The 14089-nt window shown below is 42.8% G+C and overlaps 1 protein-coding gene across 5 annotated transcripts in view; it reads left to right on the forward strand.

Moving 5' to 3' along the window:
• The window catches only part of LTBP1 (latent transforming growth factor beta binding protein 1), a 466869-nt gene that overhangs the window by 272771 nt on the left and 180009 nt on the right, over nt 1–14089 (forward strand). For all 5 annotated transcript variants that reach the window (XM_077486428.1, XM_077486427.1, XM_077486431.1 and 2 more), the window contains 2 exons: nt 1137–1361; nt 4063–4331. In XM_077486428.1, coding sequence (XP_077342554.1) covers nt 1137–1361; nt 4063–4331 — 494 coding nt within the window. The remainder of the gene's footprint in view (nt 1–1136; nt 1362–4062; nt 4332–14089) is intronic.

A 14089-nucleotide genomic window follows, 5' to 3' on the forward strand; every position in this document is an offset into this window, starting at 1 on the left:
TCTATAATGAGAATCACAATTTTTTTTTTGCTTAGAATAAAGATGGCTTAACATCATCTTTCACATTACACAACAAAATTGGGCTAGCTTTAATATTTCATTTTTTAAAATTCGTTAAAGTGTGTTTTTTCCTCAAAAATTGAGCTCAAAAGACCGCTGCGCAAATACAGTGTGACAAAATAGTGCAACAACCGCCATGGTCTCTGCTAAAAAAATTATATATAAAGTTTGGGGGTTCTAAGTCATGTTCTAGCAAAAAATACTGATTTTAACTTGTTAGAAAAAAGTTTAGTCTTTAGGTGGCTAAGCTGACCTCATTTACAGACCAAAGGTCATCCATTTGATCTAAATGTACCAAGTGTTACAATGTTTCTCCTTATCTCCGAAATTGAGATAAACTTGGCAGGCTGCCTGGATTTTTTTTTTTTTGTCGGCTGTCAGAAGTGAGGAGAGAACTCTGCACTTGTTGCATGGAAACAGGGAAAATTTTTTTTAAGATGGGGAGGGGAGTAGAATTGCGATTTTGATTCTTTAATGATTAATTGTGCAGCATTTGAGCGACATTTTCTAGCAATCCTGTTACTGGTAAACTCTCACTTGCAACAGGATGGCAAGCGCGACACTAACATTAGTGACAATGGACAAATTTGCCAGCACATCACGATTCATCAAGTTTCGTCCAAAGCATTTATTGAACAATGATCACATAACAAAGGACCAAGTGCAACGTTTTGGTTAGAGTGATAGACATTATTCTTTATTTCACTAGTTTCTAATTAATATTATAATTGCAGGTTTAAAGACAGAAATACCCATGACTTTTTATATCACTCAGGGACTTTACTGGAATCTATCTCTTCTAAATTTCCTAGCTTTGCAGCCGTGGAGTCCTACTAAGTTTGTTGCAAGTGAAGAAGTCTCAGTGACATGCTCCATGAACAAACATTAAAGCTACAACAGTGAGGAGACATCTCCTAATAGCAGTTTGCCATATCTGAACACTCAGTTGGGCATAGCTTACCACCAAGGTCCCTAAGAGATAGTCAAAGATGGTGATGGTTCATCCTGTTTACAGCTTTTATAAAATGTATTCAATGATTTTCATAGCTCTAAATGGAAACATATTTTTGTTTCAGTGATTTGCCATCTTCCTTGTATGAATGGGGGACAGTGTACAGCTCGAGACAAATGCCAGTGTCCACCCAACTTTACCGGCAAGCTCTGTCAGATACCAACACAGAATGGAAATGTACAGAAACAGTATACAAACCAGCAGAATTCAATAAAATCAGCTGGATCTCATGTAATTCATTCCACCCACACGTTACCTCTCACTGTCACAGGGCAACAAGGAATTAAAGGTATGTGATAGAATTATATGTTCTTTTTACTCAATTTCATAATTAAGTTGCAGAGAACTTAGTGTCATGTGATTTCATAATGAAAAATGACTCATAGTTATCAATGTATTCATGTACCAATGAGAGCACTGTTACTTTTGGTTCTTAAAAGAAGTTCAAGTATTGAGAGGTGTGTAGCTACTACTTCTTCACTCTTGGGTAGGCAGCCTAAATGTGCCAAATTTTTGGTAGAGAAGAAAAAATATGCATTGCTAATGTGAGGCGGCACCTTCATAGAATATGTTTTGGTGCTCAAATATTCTGTGGTGCTCAGAATTCTGGCCAGTAGAATGCATTAACGTGAGATGTGGCTTTTTACCACATTTTTGATGCTGCAAATACCTGTAGGACAAAACAAAAAAGCTTACAATGTGGATGAGGCCTTAACGTGGTTGTAAATGCTTTGTTTTTGTTTTCATGAAAATAACATACATTCCTATACTTACCTGCTCTATGCAGTAGTTTGCCCCAAACCTCTTCTTCTGGGGTCCCCCACTTGCACTCCAGACTCCTCCTCTTCATCAGATGCCCCCAGGGAAAGCAGCTTTCCCTGGGGGCACCCGTGTGTGCCTGCTCCTGAGTTCCCCTGCTGCTTCCATAGACACAGACAGTGGGACTCGGCCCCGCCACGTGATTTCATTGACAGCAGCCAGAGCCAGTCACTTCAGCTGCTATCAATCTGTCCAATGAGGAGAGGAAACGGCGGGAGCACATTGCTAGATCAGATGGGCTCAGGTAAGCAAAAAGGGGGGGGGCTCAGAGGGGCATCTACCGCAGAGGTTTTTCACTTTAATGCATAGAATGCATTAACCACTTGCTTACTGGGCACTTAAACCCCCCTCCTGTCCAGACCAATTTTCAGCTTTCAGCGCTGATGCACTTTGAATGACAATTGCGCGGTCATACAACACTGTACCCAAATGAAATTTTTATAATTTTTTTTCCCACAAATAGAGCTTTCTTTTGGTGGTATTTAATTACAGCTGGGAGTTTTATTTTTTGCTAAACAAACAAAAAAAATGCAAAATAAAAATAAATAAAAAATCATGTTTAATAGTTTGTTATAAAATTTTGCAAACAGGTAATTTTTCTCCTTCATTGAAGTGCGCTGATGAGGCGCACTGATAGGCTGCACTGGTGGGCACTGATAGGCTGCACTGGTGGGCACTGATAGGCTGCACTGGTGGGCACTGATAGGCATAGTTAAGGCGGCACTAATAGGCACAGATAAGGTGGCACCGATAGGCACAGATAAGGCAGTACTGATGCGCACAGATAAGGCGGCACTGATGGGCAAAGATGGGCACAGCTAAGATGGCACGGATGGGTGGCACTGATAGGTGGCACTGCTGGGCACTGATGGGCGGCACTGATGGGCACTGGTAGATGACACTGATGGGCACGGATATGTGGCACTGGGGTGCAGCACCGTTGTTGAGGCAGATTGTGGGTGGCACTGTGGGCACTGATGGATGGCACTGTGGGCACTGATGTGTGGCACTGTGGGCACTGTTGGGTGGCACTGTGGGCACTGCTGGGTGGCACTCACGGGGGGCACTTATTTATTCCTGAGGGGGGCAGGTGGGCACTGGTAAGCTGGCCGTGATCGGGACTGATGTCCCGATCATGGCCGCCGGTGATCGGCTCTTTTTTTTTCTCCTCGCGCTGTCAGCGCGAGGAGGAATAATAGCCGGTTACCGGCTCCGTTGTATCACATGATCAGCTGTCATTGGCTGACAGCTGATCACGTGGTAAGGGGTCGGGATTGACCCCTTGCTCGGATCCGTTATCAGGCGAGTCTCATAGACTCGCCGATCACAGAGCGCACGCAGGCCGCTCGTGCACGGGACGACGTCAATAGACGTTGTCCCGGCAAAGGAGATCTCTAGTGGATCTCTAGTGGCTAAGGTGATAAACCTTAAGGTTTCAGAAACACTTTAATGTGTTTACCAGCAGGGCCTGCTTTTCAGTTTGACAGCTGAGATCTTGCTTGAGGTGCTTCCTTTTTTAACAGTCGAAAGAATAGTTACATTGTTTCTTACAAGACTGCTAACAAGATATTTAATGACATTGTAGTTAAAGGGGTTGTAAATCCTCATTGTTTTTCACCTTAATGCATTCTTTGCATTAAGGTGAAAAACCTTTTGTGCTGCAGCATCAATTCAGCCCCCCCCCCCCTTTTCTTACCTGAACCCAATCGTTTCAGTGACGGGGACAAGCACAGAAGCTCCAGCCACTGTCTCAGGTCCTCATTGGATAGATTGATAGCAGCAGGAGCCATTGGCTCTTGCTGCTGTCAGTCAAATACAGTGATAAGTGGGGCGGGGCCAAGTCATGGTGTCTGTGTCAATGGATGAAGAAGCAGGACTTGGGAGCATGCCCGCACAGGTGCCTCCATTGAAAGCGACTCTCTGTGGGGGCACTCGAGAAGAGGAGGAGCCAGGAGCACGCGGGGGACCCCAGACAAGGAGGATCAGGGCCACTCTGTGCAAAACCCTTGTACAGAGGAGGTAAGTATAACGTATTTGTTATTTAAAAAAAAAAAAACAAAGCTTTACAATTACTTTAAAGTGATAGTAAAGGCTGATTTGTTTGTCATTATATGTTACCAATAAAATAATATAATTTGCTTATAATATTAAATCATCTCTTTTTTTTCTAGTTAATTTCCCACCAAATATGGTTAACATTCATGTGAAGCACCCACCTGAGGCTTCTGTACAGTTTCACCAGGTGTCCCGGGTTGAAAGTTCTTCATCTATCCAGAAAAAAGATAGTCAGCTAGGGCAGACACACGTTTCCTACCACGGTGTACAGAAGCATCAACTACCCCATTCCATATACCCACATCAGCAGACCGTATCCCACGTGTATCCAGTTTCAGCTAAAACACAGCTTGGACGTTGTTTCCAGGAAACCACCGGAACACAGGTAAGACTTTCCTTTTAGTATCTGGGATGGCATTTTTAAATATTCCGAATTCATGGAATTTAATATAGATTTGTTACAGTTGTGTGTACAGAGACAGCATTGAGAAAGGTCTATGCTAACACAGCCGACCTAAACAAAGTCATGTCTGGATGCAGGCGCTTCTACAGAGTCTGCAGCTAAGCCCTCTGTGCACTCAGTTAACCCAACACACTCATTTAGGGGTCTTTGCAGGTGATCCAGCTATGAAGTAATAGGTTTAATGTGTACAAAGTACTTGAAAGAAGTGTCCTTATTGCTTATTAGCCAGTTGTATTCCTTCTATTATGTTCAGTTCTGCACTGGCAAAACATTAGGGACTGGTATTAATGAACAATGACAATTAAATTCTCTGTTAGCATATTAACCATATTCACTTACAACAAGTGTCAGAGAGTCATATCTAACTTGCATAAAACAAAAAAAAAAGTATTTTTTTGGAACGCAAGAAAATGGGTTCAAAAGCTGCGTTTAGAGGCATTTCAAGTGCCAAGCGCACTTTAAATGCGGTAACTCGTGTTTAGCTATGTTTTGTTTACAGGCGTTTTTCATTTTTGGCTATTTAAAAATTATTTTTTCAATTATATTATAATTCATGATTTTGTGTTTCAAACTTTATCATACCCGGGATATCTACTAGACTCTTGTTTTGACAGATTTAAGTGTGTTATTGCTAAGAATTACAGGCCTACAATATAAAACGCCAAATTTCAATGCAAAATAATTGTACCACTTTGAGAAGCAAAAATTGACATAATCATACCACCAGGGAGGTTAAGGAAACTATTACTGTCCATTATGCAATATTTGTTTAGTTTTAGGCTTTTAGGGAAATTTATGATGCAGCAGAATTTTCCCCAGGGCTTAGTAAATACATTGAAACTCTGCTGATTTCACCCAATCATGTGCAAGGAAACATGCTTTTTTGTTACTTTCCTTGCACCTGATTGGGTATTCTCTACAAAGTGAAGCTTCACCACACATACATTTACCAAAAAAAAAAAAAAGAGTCCAACTGCACTTACAACACTCGCAGTCTATTTTTCTTTAGTAAAATAAACCCCAATGCGTATTCCTAAGAAGTCCTAAAAAATATTTTGTGTCTGTGTCTGATGCGTGCGTGATAGAGCTGGACTAATAGACGTGAAGCTTGGTTCAGAAGGATATACAATGGAGTGCATCTTCCTTCAAAGGAGCTGCTACGAAACAAAGGTATAGTGTAGGTGGACCTAAGCTGCTATCTCTCTGATCATGACAAAAAGAGAGCTCAGCAGGCGATAAAGTCAGGATTAGTGTTGAAGAGGTGTTGAATGAGAGAGAAGAGAGACTCCCAGGCAAATCTTGTGCCAAAATATGTAATATCAAGATGTTCTTTAAAGCACAGCCAGAGAAGGCTGTTAGTACATTTGTTGACATAATAAAGTAGCAACGCAACTTCAAAACTTCACTACCTCAGAGAGAAAAATTAAAGATCTTACATGACCTCTCAGCTCTCTTTCTGCTTCCTCTCTTCACTTTCTTATCTATAACCAGTTCACCTCCACCATACTCTCTGTGGAACATGATCAGCTGCCAATCCTCTCTCTCCTCTACCACTCAGAAACAATCATCTCTCACTCCGGTTACTCTGGCTTCTCTCTCCCCTGTGCACTATTCAACCGTCAACTCCTACCTAGCTACAATCATCTTCTACAGGAACAAGCATCTTTCCCTTTGACCTCCAACAATGCTAACCCCCATTTTAGTTGTTCTCCCAATTGTTTATGTCTTGAACAGATCCCAATTCCTTTTCTTCCTTATGCCCATCTATAATCATCTGGTTTTTGGCATAGCTTCATCTCTCTTTTTACCCATTACTTTATCAGTTCACGCCCTTGCTCTCCTTCCTCCCCACTCAGTCCCTACTCTTCTATTTCTCTGCAATAGCCTTCCTCAGCCTTCTCTACCCGTTCCAAGTTGCTATTACCATTAATGCATGCCAATGTTGTTAAATACTCAGAAGCTGTCCATACATGGCTAAATTACAAGCCAAAACGAAAAAACCCTGAAACTTTTCCCCTGTCCACACGTTTGAGGTGGATACGGTAATCTCTCCTGCTGTGTTGTATTCTGACAGCAGAGGAGTCAGCTGGTCAACACTGCAACTATGGGCTGCAAGGCTGATTGAACTAAAGTTTTCCAGCAAGCTCATTCATGAAAAATCGATCTGTAGATTGACTGCTCTCAAACAGGACTGGCCACAGATAGATGGGAATTCAGCTGGTTCCTGCTGAACTGCACAAATTTCATCTATGGCCAGCTTAAGTCCAAAAACTATTCAGCCTAAATTAACCTGCTCATCAATAAGCACACATTTACTAGTGTAGCTTGACATAAAGCTTAACTCCACACAATCAGCTAAATACACAGTTCCATTACATATATGTGTATGTTTTACCTGTCACATGATTTGCATTTTTGTCTTGTATGACACCCCAGAGTCTTCAATCTACTCCCTTCTCTTGTCAGTGGCTTTTCTGTGTTAGATTGACAGCTCTGTGCACTGCAGCAAAGACTTATTGGCTTCTATCGCTGTTGTCCTCTTTTTACTGGTCCCTCTGTGCATGGGATTACAGAAAGTGGATGTAAAGACAACTTCCACATTTGTATTAGGTCAACATTTTATTAATGTCAACATTTTATTAGAGTGGTCTTAATTAGAAGGTGTAAATATGAATAGAATCATGACAAGGAGTGCTTTAATCAGGTTATCTGCAGCAGGAAACTTTTGGTAAGCATTGCCCTGTACATTCAGAAAATTCTAAATTACTGCTCATTCGTTTCTCCTGTAGTTATTTTACTTAAGCTACTAGACCTATGGAAATAAGACACATGTTGCCAGGGAAGGAACATGTCAGGAAAGCTATTTTTGTTTCTATACTTCCTCCAAAACTATATAATAGCTATGCTTTTGAATGCTGTAAGACCCATTGGCATGGTCTGTTTAAATTTCTTATTTTCCTCTCCCCTCTGCATATGCATAAACATATAAAACCTTTGAAAAACAGCGCTGGTCTAAACAAAGTGCTAGACAAATATATATGAAAAAATCAAGTGTAAATAAAACAAAAACTTGATATAAGTGTTAATACTGACAGTAGTAAGTTCTTGCTGCAACCCAATGCGAGACACACACAATATACAACAATTAAAAAATATAGCTGCGCTAAAACTTATAAAACAAAATTATAAAGTGACATAATTTTTCTAATTTACAAAAAATCCCAAAAACATGCAAAAATAGTGCCAAAGTAATGATTTCCAGGCATATAAGCAGTCCAAAGAAAAGGAAAGATGGATAGGATGCTGAATCTTAGTCCATTTTCGGTGACTCTCAAAAACCACCCTTTACACATGTAGCAGGTGCACCCAGAGTAGAAAGAGATTATCCACCACCAAATTAGAGGAGGCTTACCAGCTGTCAAGATCTCTTTTTAAGGAGATCATACGGGCTTGTAAAATGTTACGTTCCTGGTCCCCACACTGGGCTCTGTTGGTAACACCAATCTATCTGCTCCCTCTTTATGGTATATCTTGTTCCACCACATTCATTTAGTACGGTAAAGAGAGGAGCTTTTTTTCTTCTCTCTTTGCCGTACTAAATGAATGTGGTGGAACGAGATATACCATAAAGAGGGAGCAGATAGATTGGTGTTACCAACAGAGCCCAGTGTGGGGACCAGGAACGTAACATTTTACAAGCCCGTATGATCTCCTTAAAAAGAGATCTTGACAGCTGGTAAGCCTCCTCTAATTTGGTGGTGGATAATCTCTTTCTACTCTGGGTGCACCTGCTACGTGTGTAAAGGGTGGTTTTTGAGAGTCACCGAAAATGGACTAAGATTCAGCATCCTATCCATCTTTCCTTTTCTTTGGACTGCTTATATGCCTGGAAATCATTACTTTGGCACTATTTTTGCATGTTTTTGGGATTTTTTGTAAATTAGAAAAATTATGTCACTTTATAATTTTGTTTTATACGTTTTAGCGCAGCTATATTTTTTGATATGCATAAACATTAATTTTCGGGTAACCTGGGTAAAGGATAACAGAGTCATATATTGTGGATGCCACTGATAAACATGATAAATGCAGCCCTGGGCAAGGTGCCTGTGCAGATTTTTTTTCCAGAGGCCTGATGCTTTTAGTTGTTCTTCTTACAATGGTAATCCACATTTACAACATTTATAGATAAAATGCTGTAGATGTACCAGGTGTGTCTAAAAAAGCTGGTGAATGGTATCAGAAAACAAACAAAACAGAAGATGCCAACTACCTTTTTTGGCCTTCAAAATAAAATAAAATCCTTCACAACACACTTAATGTTCATAAAGCTTCTGGAAACTGTCAGCAAAGGCCACTTTAGTAATTGATCGCAGAACTGCTGTCTCACGTTGTTGGATTGCCACCATGTTCGCAAAATGGGCACCTTTCATGGCGCTCTTCAGACGGGGAAACAGAAAGAAGTCATCAAGATCACGTGGAAGACAGTGAACGCCATTCCATCGATTGCAACTTGGATGCTGGATCTAACTAGTAGTACCAGGTCTCATCCCCTGGGACAATGGTCCCCAGAAAGGATTAATCCTGATCACACACGGTATTGAAATCTCCAGAGTTTTCCATCCATTTTGCTTTCTGTTTGTCTGTCAGCTTGTGAGCCACAAACTGGGATCAGATCTTCCACTTACCCAAATCTCTGTGACTGATGGTACACACCATGTCCTTGCTAATGCCCAATTCCTCCACTATTAATCGTAGAGTCAGCCACTGATCTCGTGCCAGCATTTGTCGCACTCTCTCGATCATGTCTGGGGTTCTACGTGTCAATGGCCAACCCGAACGAAGGCTCATCCTCAGTCATTTCCTTCCAGTCACAAAAGCGTTTGAATGAGTTGTAAACATGTTCTGCTCATGGCTTCCGACCCGTACACGTGCACCAACATTTCATGCGTCTTTTCCCCAATTTGTAGCTGAACTTGATATTTCACTCATTGCTCCATTACACCATGACCCTACCTCTCACACTGACTATGTTCGACTGCCCATAGTGGGTTTATCCTGACAGTCACGTGTACTCCATGCTAGGTGACACTTCTCAACATGCCGTTGAGATATTGGAGCATTCAACAAACTTTTTAGTCATACCTCGAAAGCTGTCAACAAGGAGCCATTTTCATGGTTTGAGTTAGCTTTAAAATGATGATTAAGATTGATTAAATATTTAGTTATTTTTCGATAAAAAGAGAGTTACATACTTTATACAGACAGATAGATGAATTCTCCAGGGACCTCTTTATTAAAATTTCTGGCTTAGCACTCCAAATCCTGATCCAGTTTCCCTAGGCTACTGTTGCTGATGTGTGGAGCCCAGTGGCAAACATTAGTTTTTATTGAAATAAATCAGGGTTTTGGATTCTGTATAAACCTTTTAAAAATGTTGAAAAAGTATTCTCAGGGTTGGGAAGAAGTCAAACACAGGCAAGTCTTTAGGTTTGTATAACTAATGCCGCGTACACACGTAGCCAACTATCCGGCGGACTTAGTCTGACGGACTTCCCGCCGGACTGTCCTCCGGACTTTCCAAACGAGCTACTTGCCCACACACGGCACTTTTTCAACGGACTAATACAGCGTACTAAGTCCGCCGGACTATCCGCCGTACTTTTGAAATGAACGTACTCGCCCACACACGCGGAGGAAAGTCCGCTCATTTTGAGCGCGTCTCCAGGTACCCGGGGCCAGCGAAGGAGGCGTTGCTGGCCCCGTCACCTGGTATGGACTTAAAGGGGAACCCCTACACCGAAAAATCGGCGTGGGGTCCCCCCCAGGTCCACATCAGACCCTTGTCCGAGCACGCTACCCGGCCGGCCAGGAAAGGGGGTGGGGACGAGCGAGCGCCCCCCCCCCCGAGCCGTGCCAGGCTGCGTGCCCTCAACATGGTAGGGTGCCTTGGGGAAGGGGGGGGGCTGCGCGGCCCCTCCACCCCAAAGCACCTTGTCCCCATGTTGATGAGGACAAGGGCCTCTTCCTGACAACCCTGGCCATTGGTTGTCAGGGTCTGCGGGCAGGGGGCTTATTGGAATCTGGGAGCCCCCTTTAATAAGGGGGCCCCCGGATCCCGGCCCGCCACCCTATGTGAATGAGTATGGGGTACAATGTACCCCTACCCATTCACCTATGGAAAAAAGTAAAAATAAAACACAACACAGAAGGGTTAAAATAGTTTATTGCACAGCTCCGGGGGTCTTCCGTCTTCGGGGGTCTTCTCACCGGACTCCTCCGCTATCTTCTGCTAGCTCTTTTGCTAGCGGAGGAGCCCGGCTTTCTTCTTCGCCAACGCCCCCTTCTTCGGGGGTCTTGTCCCCCTCTTCGGTTCTTCTTGCCGGGCCACCGCACCTTCTTCTAGCTCTTTTACAGGCAGTGGCCTGGTCTTCTGTCGCCGCTGTCGCCGTCTTCTGTTCTTCTCTTCTTCTCTTCAGATGTTGCCTCATCACTCTCTCCGCTCACAATGTCGGGGACGTGGCGCACGGCGACTTATATAGGGACATCACCGGATGATGTCCCCGCCCATTATGATGTCACAGTCCCAGAGGATGGGAAAAGTCCGCTCATTTCAAAAGTACGGCGGACTGGCACACACACGGCCGGATTGTCCGCCGAAATGGGTAAAAAAAGTCCGCCGGAGGCTACACACGGGCGCATTGTCCGGCAGACTTGAGTTTGCCGTACTTTTCCACCGGATTGTTTGATCGTGTGTACGCGGCATAATTCAGCCAAGAGACCTTCCTGGCTAAAATGTCCCAGAAACTGCCAATGCATTATTTATCTATCTTGCCTTTGTGAGTTTAGTTAGAAACTTTCTATCTTAAGGGTACAGGGCATGACCTTTTTTGCCTTATAAAAGAATCACTTTAAAGCCGTATTTACACTTTTTTGAAAATGTGGAATTTGATCTGTGTTTTTTAAGCACCCTGAATGCCAATCAAAGCAGCTATCACTAAATAAAATGGTTACAGTCCTTACAGTCCTGTACACAATTTTGAGTTTGCTCTGATTTGCTTCAGAAATTATTTCCCATGTCACTTTTTTGGTGCTTCACTGCATCTCCAAAGCCTCAATAGATTTCCTTATAGAGCTCCTGAACCACACCCGCAGTGGTAGAGGGGTGCTTCAAAGTTATCTTTGCTTTGTACTTCATGTATTGGAAAAAATAGAGAACCAACACACACTGGGCATATGCCAATCCACATTAACCACTTCAGGACCGCCGTATTGCCATTGTACGTCAGCACAATGGCACAGGCAGGCAGAATCACGTACATCTACGTGATTGCCTTCCAGCGGGTGGGGGGTCCCATCGGACCCCCTCCCGCTGGATACGGCGGTCCGATTCAGTCCAGGAGCGCTCCGTGATGAGGGGATGGCCGTTCGTTTTCGGCCACCCCCTCTGGATCGCTCCTGGCCAATGAGAAGCTTCCTCCCCTGTGTATTGTTTACACAGGAAGGAGGAAGTGATGTCATTCTCCTCGGGGCGGTCTTTTTGACCGGACTACGAGGAGAAGAGTAAAAGTAAGTCTGCACGAACACTACACTGACATGTAGGTACACACAGGCACACAAACCCCCCCCGATCCCCCCCCCCGATCGCCCCCCGATCCCCCCCCCGCCCCCCCTCCCCCCCCAGTCACAGTGTCACTGATTGCATTGATCATTTCTTTACTGATCAATGCATTCAGTGTCAGTTGTGACAGTAAAAACTGTCAGGACAGTTAGTGTTAGGTCCAGGGTAGCCCCCTATCACCCCCCAATAAAGATTTAACCCCCTGATTGCCCCTAGAGTTAACCCTTTCACCCCCTTTTGCCAGTGTCACTAAGCGATCATTTTTCTGATCGCTGCATGTGTCGCTAGTGTCGCTAGGTAGCTAGTTATTTTTTTAGGTTCACCGCCAGGTTTTTATATCGCTAGGTACCCCGATATACTACCCAATAATGTTTTTAACCCCCTGATTGCCGCTAGTTAACCCTTTCACCCCCTTTTGCCAGTGTCACTAAGCGATCGTTTTTCTGATCGCTGCATTAGTGTCGCTACAGTCGCTAGGTAGCTAGTTATTTTTTTAGGTTCACCGCCAGGTTTTTATAGCGCTAGGTACCCCGATATACTACCCAATAATGTTTTTAACCCCCTGATTGCCGCTAGTTAACCCTTTCACCCCCTTTTGCCAGTGTCACTAAGCGATCATTTTTCTGATCGCTGCATGTGTCGCTAGGTAGCTAGTTATTTTTTTAGGTTCACCGCCAGGTTTTTATATCGCTAGGTACCCCGATATACTACCCAATAATGTTTTTAACCCCCTGATTGCCGCTAGTTAACCCTTTCACCCCCTTTTGCCAGTGTCACTAAGCGATCGTTTTTCTGATCGCTGCATTAGTGTCGCTACAGTCGCTAGGTAGCTAGTTATTTTTTTAGGTTCACCGCCAGGTTTTTATAGCGCTAGGTACCCCGATATACTACCCAATAATGGTTTTAACCCCCTGATTTCCGCTAGTTAACCCTTTCACCCCCTTTTGCCAGTGTCACTAAGCGATAATTTTTCTGAACGCTGCATCAGTGTCGCTAGTGTCGCTAGGTAGCTAGTTAACTAGGCTCCCAAAAAGTCCCCCACATGTGGTATCCCCGTACTCGGGAGAAGCAGCAGAATTTATTTTGGGGTGTAATTTGACTTCTGCCCATAGCATGTGTGAGCAATATATCATTTAGTGACAACTTTGTGCAAAAAAAAAAAAGTTTGTAATATTCCCGCAACTTTTGGCAAAATATAAAATATTCCATGGACTCAACATGCCTCTCAGTAAATAGCTTGGGGTGTCTACTTTCCAAAATGGGGTCATTTGGGGGGGTTTTGTGCTATTTTGGCATTTTATGGCCTTCGAAACTGTGATAGGTAGTGAGGAGTTAAATCAAAAATTTGCACCCTTAGAAATCCTGAAGGTGGTGATTGGTTTTCGGGGTGCCGTGCGCGACTAGACTCCCAAAAAGTCCCACACATGTGGTATCCCCGTACTCGGGAGAAGCAGCAGAATGTATTTTGGGGTGTCATTTCACATATAACCATGGCATGTGTGAGCAATATATCATTTAGTGACAACTTTTTGTAAAAAAAATTTTTTTTTTTTTTTTTTTGTCATTATTCAATCCCTTAGGACAAAAAAAATAAATATTCAATGGGCTCAACATACCCATCAGCAATTTCCTTGGGGTGTCTACTTTCCAAAATGGGGTCATTTGGGGGGGATTTGTACTGCCCTGCCATTTTAGCACCTCAAGAAATGAGATCGGCAGTCATAAATTAAAAGCTGTGTAAATTTCAGAAAATGTACTCTAGTTTGTAGACGCTATAACTTTTGCGCAAACCAAAAAATATACGCTTATTGACATTTTTTTTACTAAAGACATGTGGCTGAATAAATTTTGCCCTCAATGTATGACTAAAATTTAGTTTATTCGATTTTTCTTATAACAAAAAGAAGAAAATATCTTTTTTTTTCAAAATTTTCGCTCTTTTTTCATTTATATCGCAAAAAAAAAAAATCGCAGAGGCAATCAAATACCATCAAAAGAAAGCTCTATTTGTGGGAAGAAAAGGACGCAAATTTCGTTTGGGTGCAATATTGCATGACCG

This window comes from Lithobates pipiens, unplaced genomic scaffold (genome assembly GCF_037356315.1).
Source record: "Lithobates pipiens isolate NorthernLeopardFrog02 unplaced genomic scaffold, aLitPip1_a1.2 Scaffold_18, whole genome shotgun sequence".
NCBI lineage: Eukaryota > Metazoa > Chordata > Amphibia > Anura > Ranidae > Lithobates > Lithobates pipiens.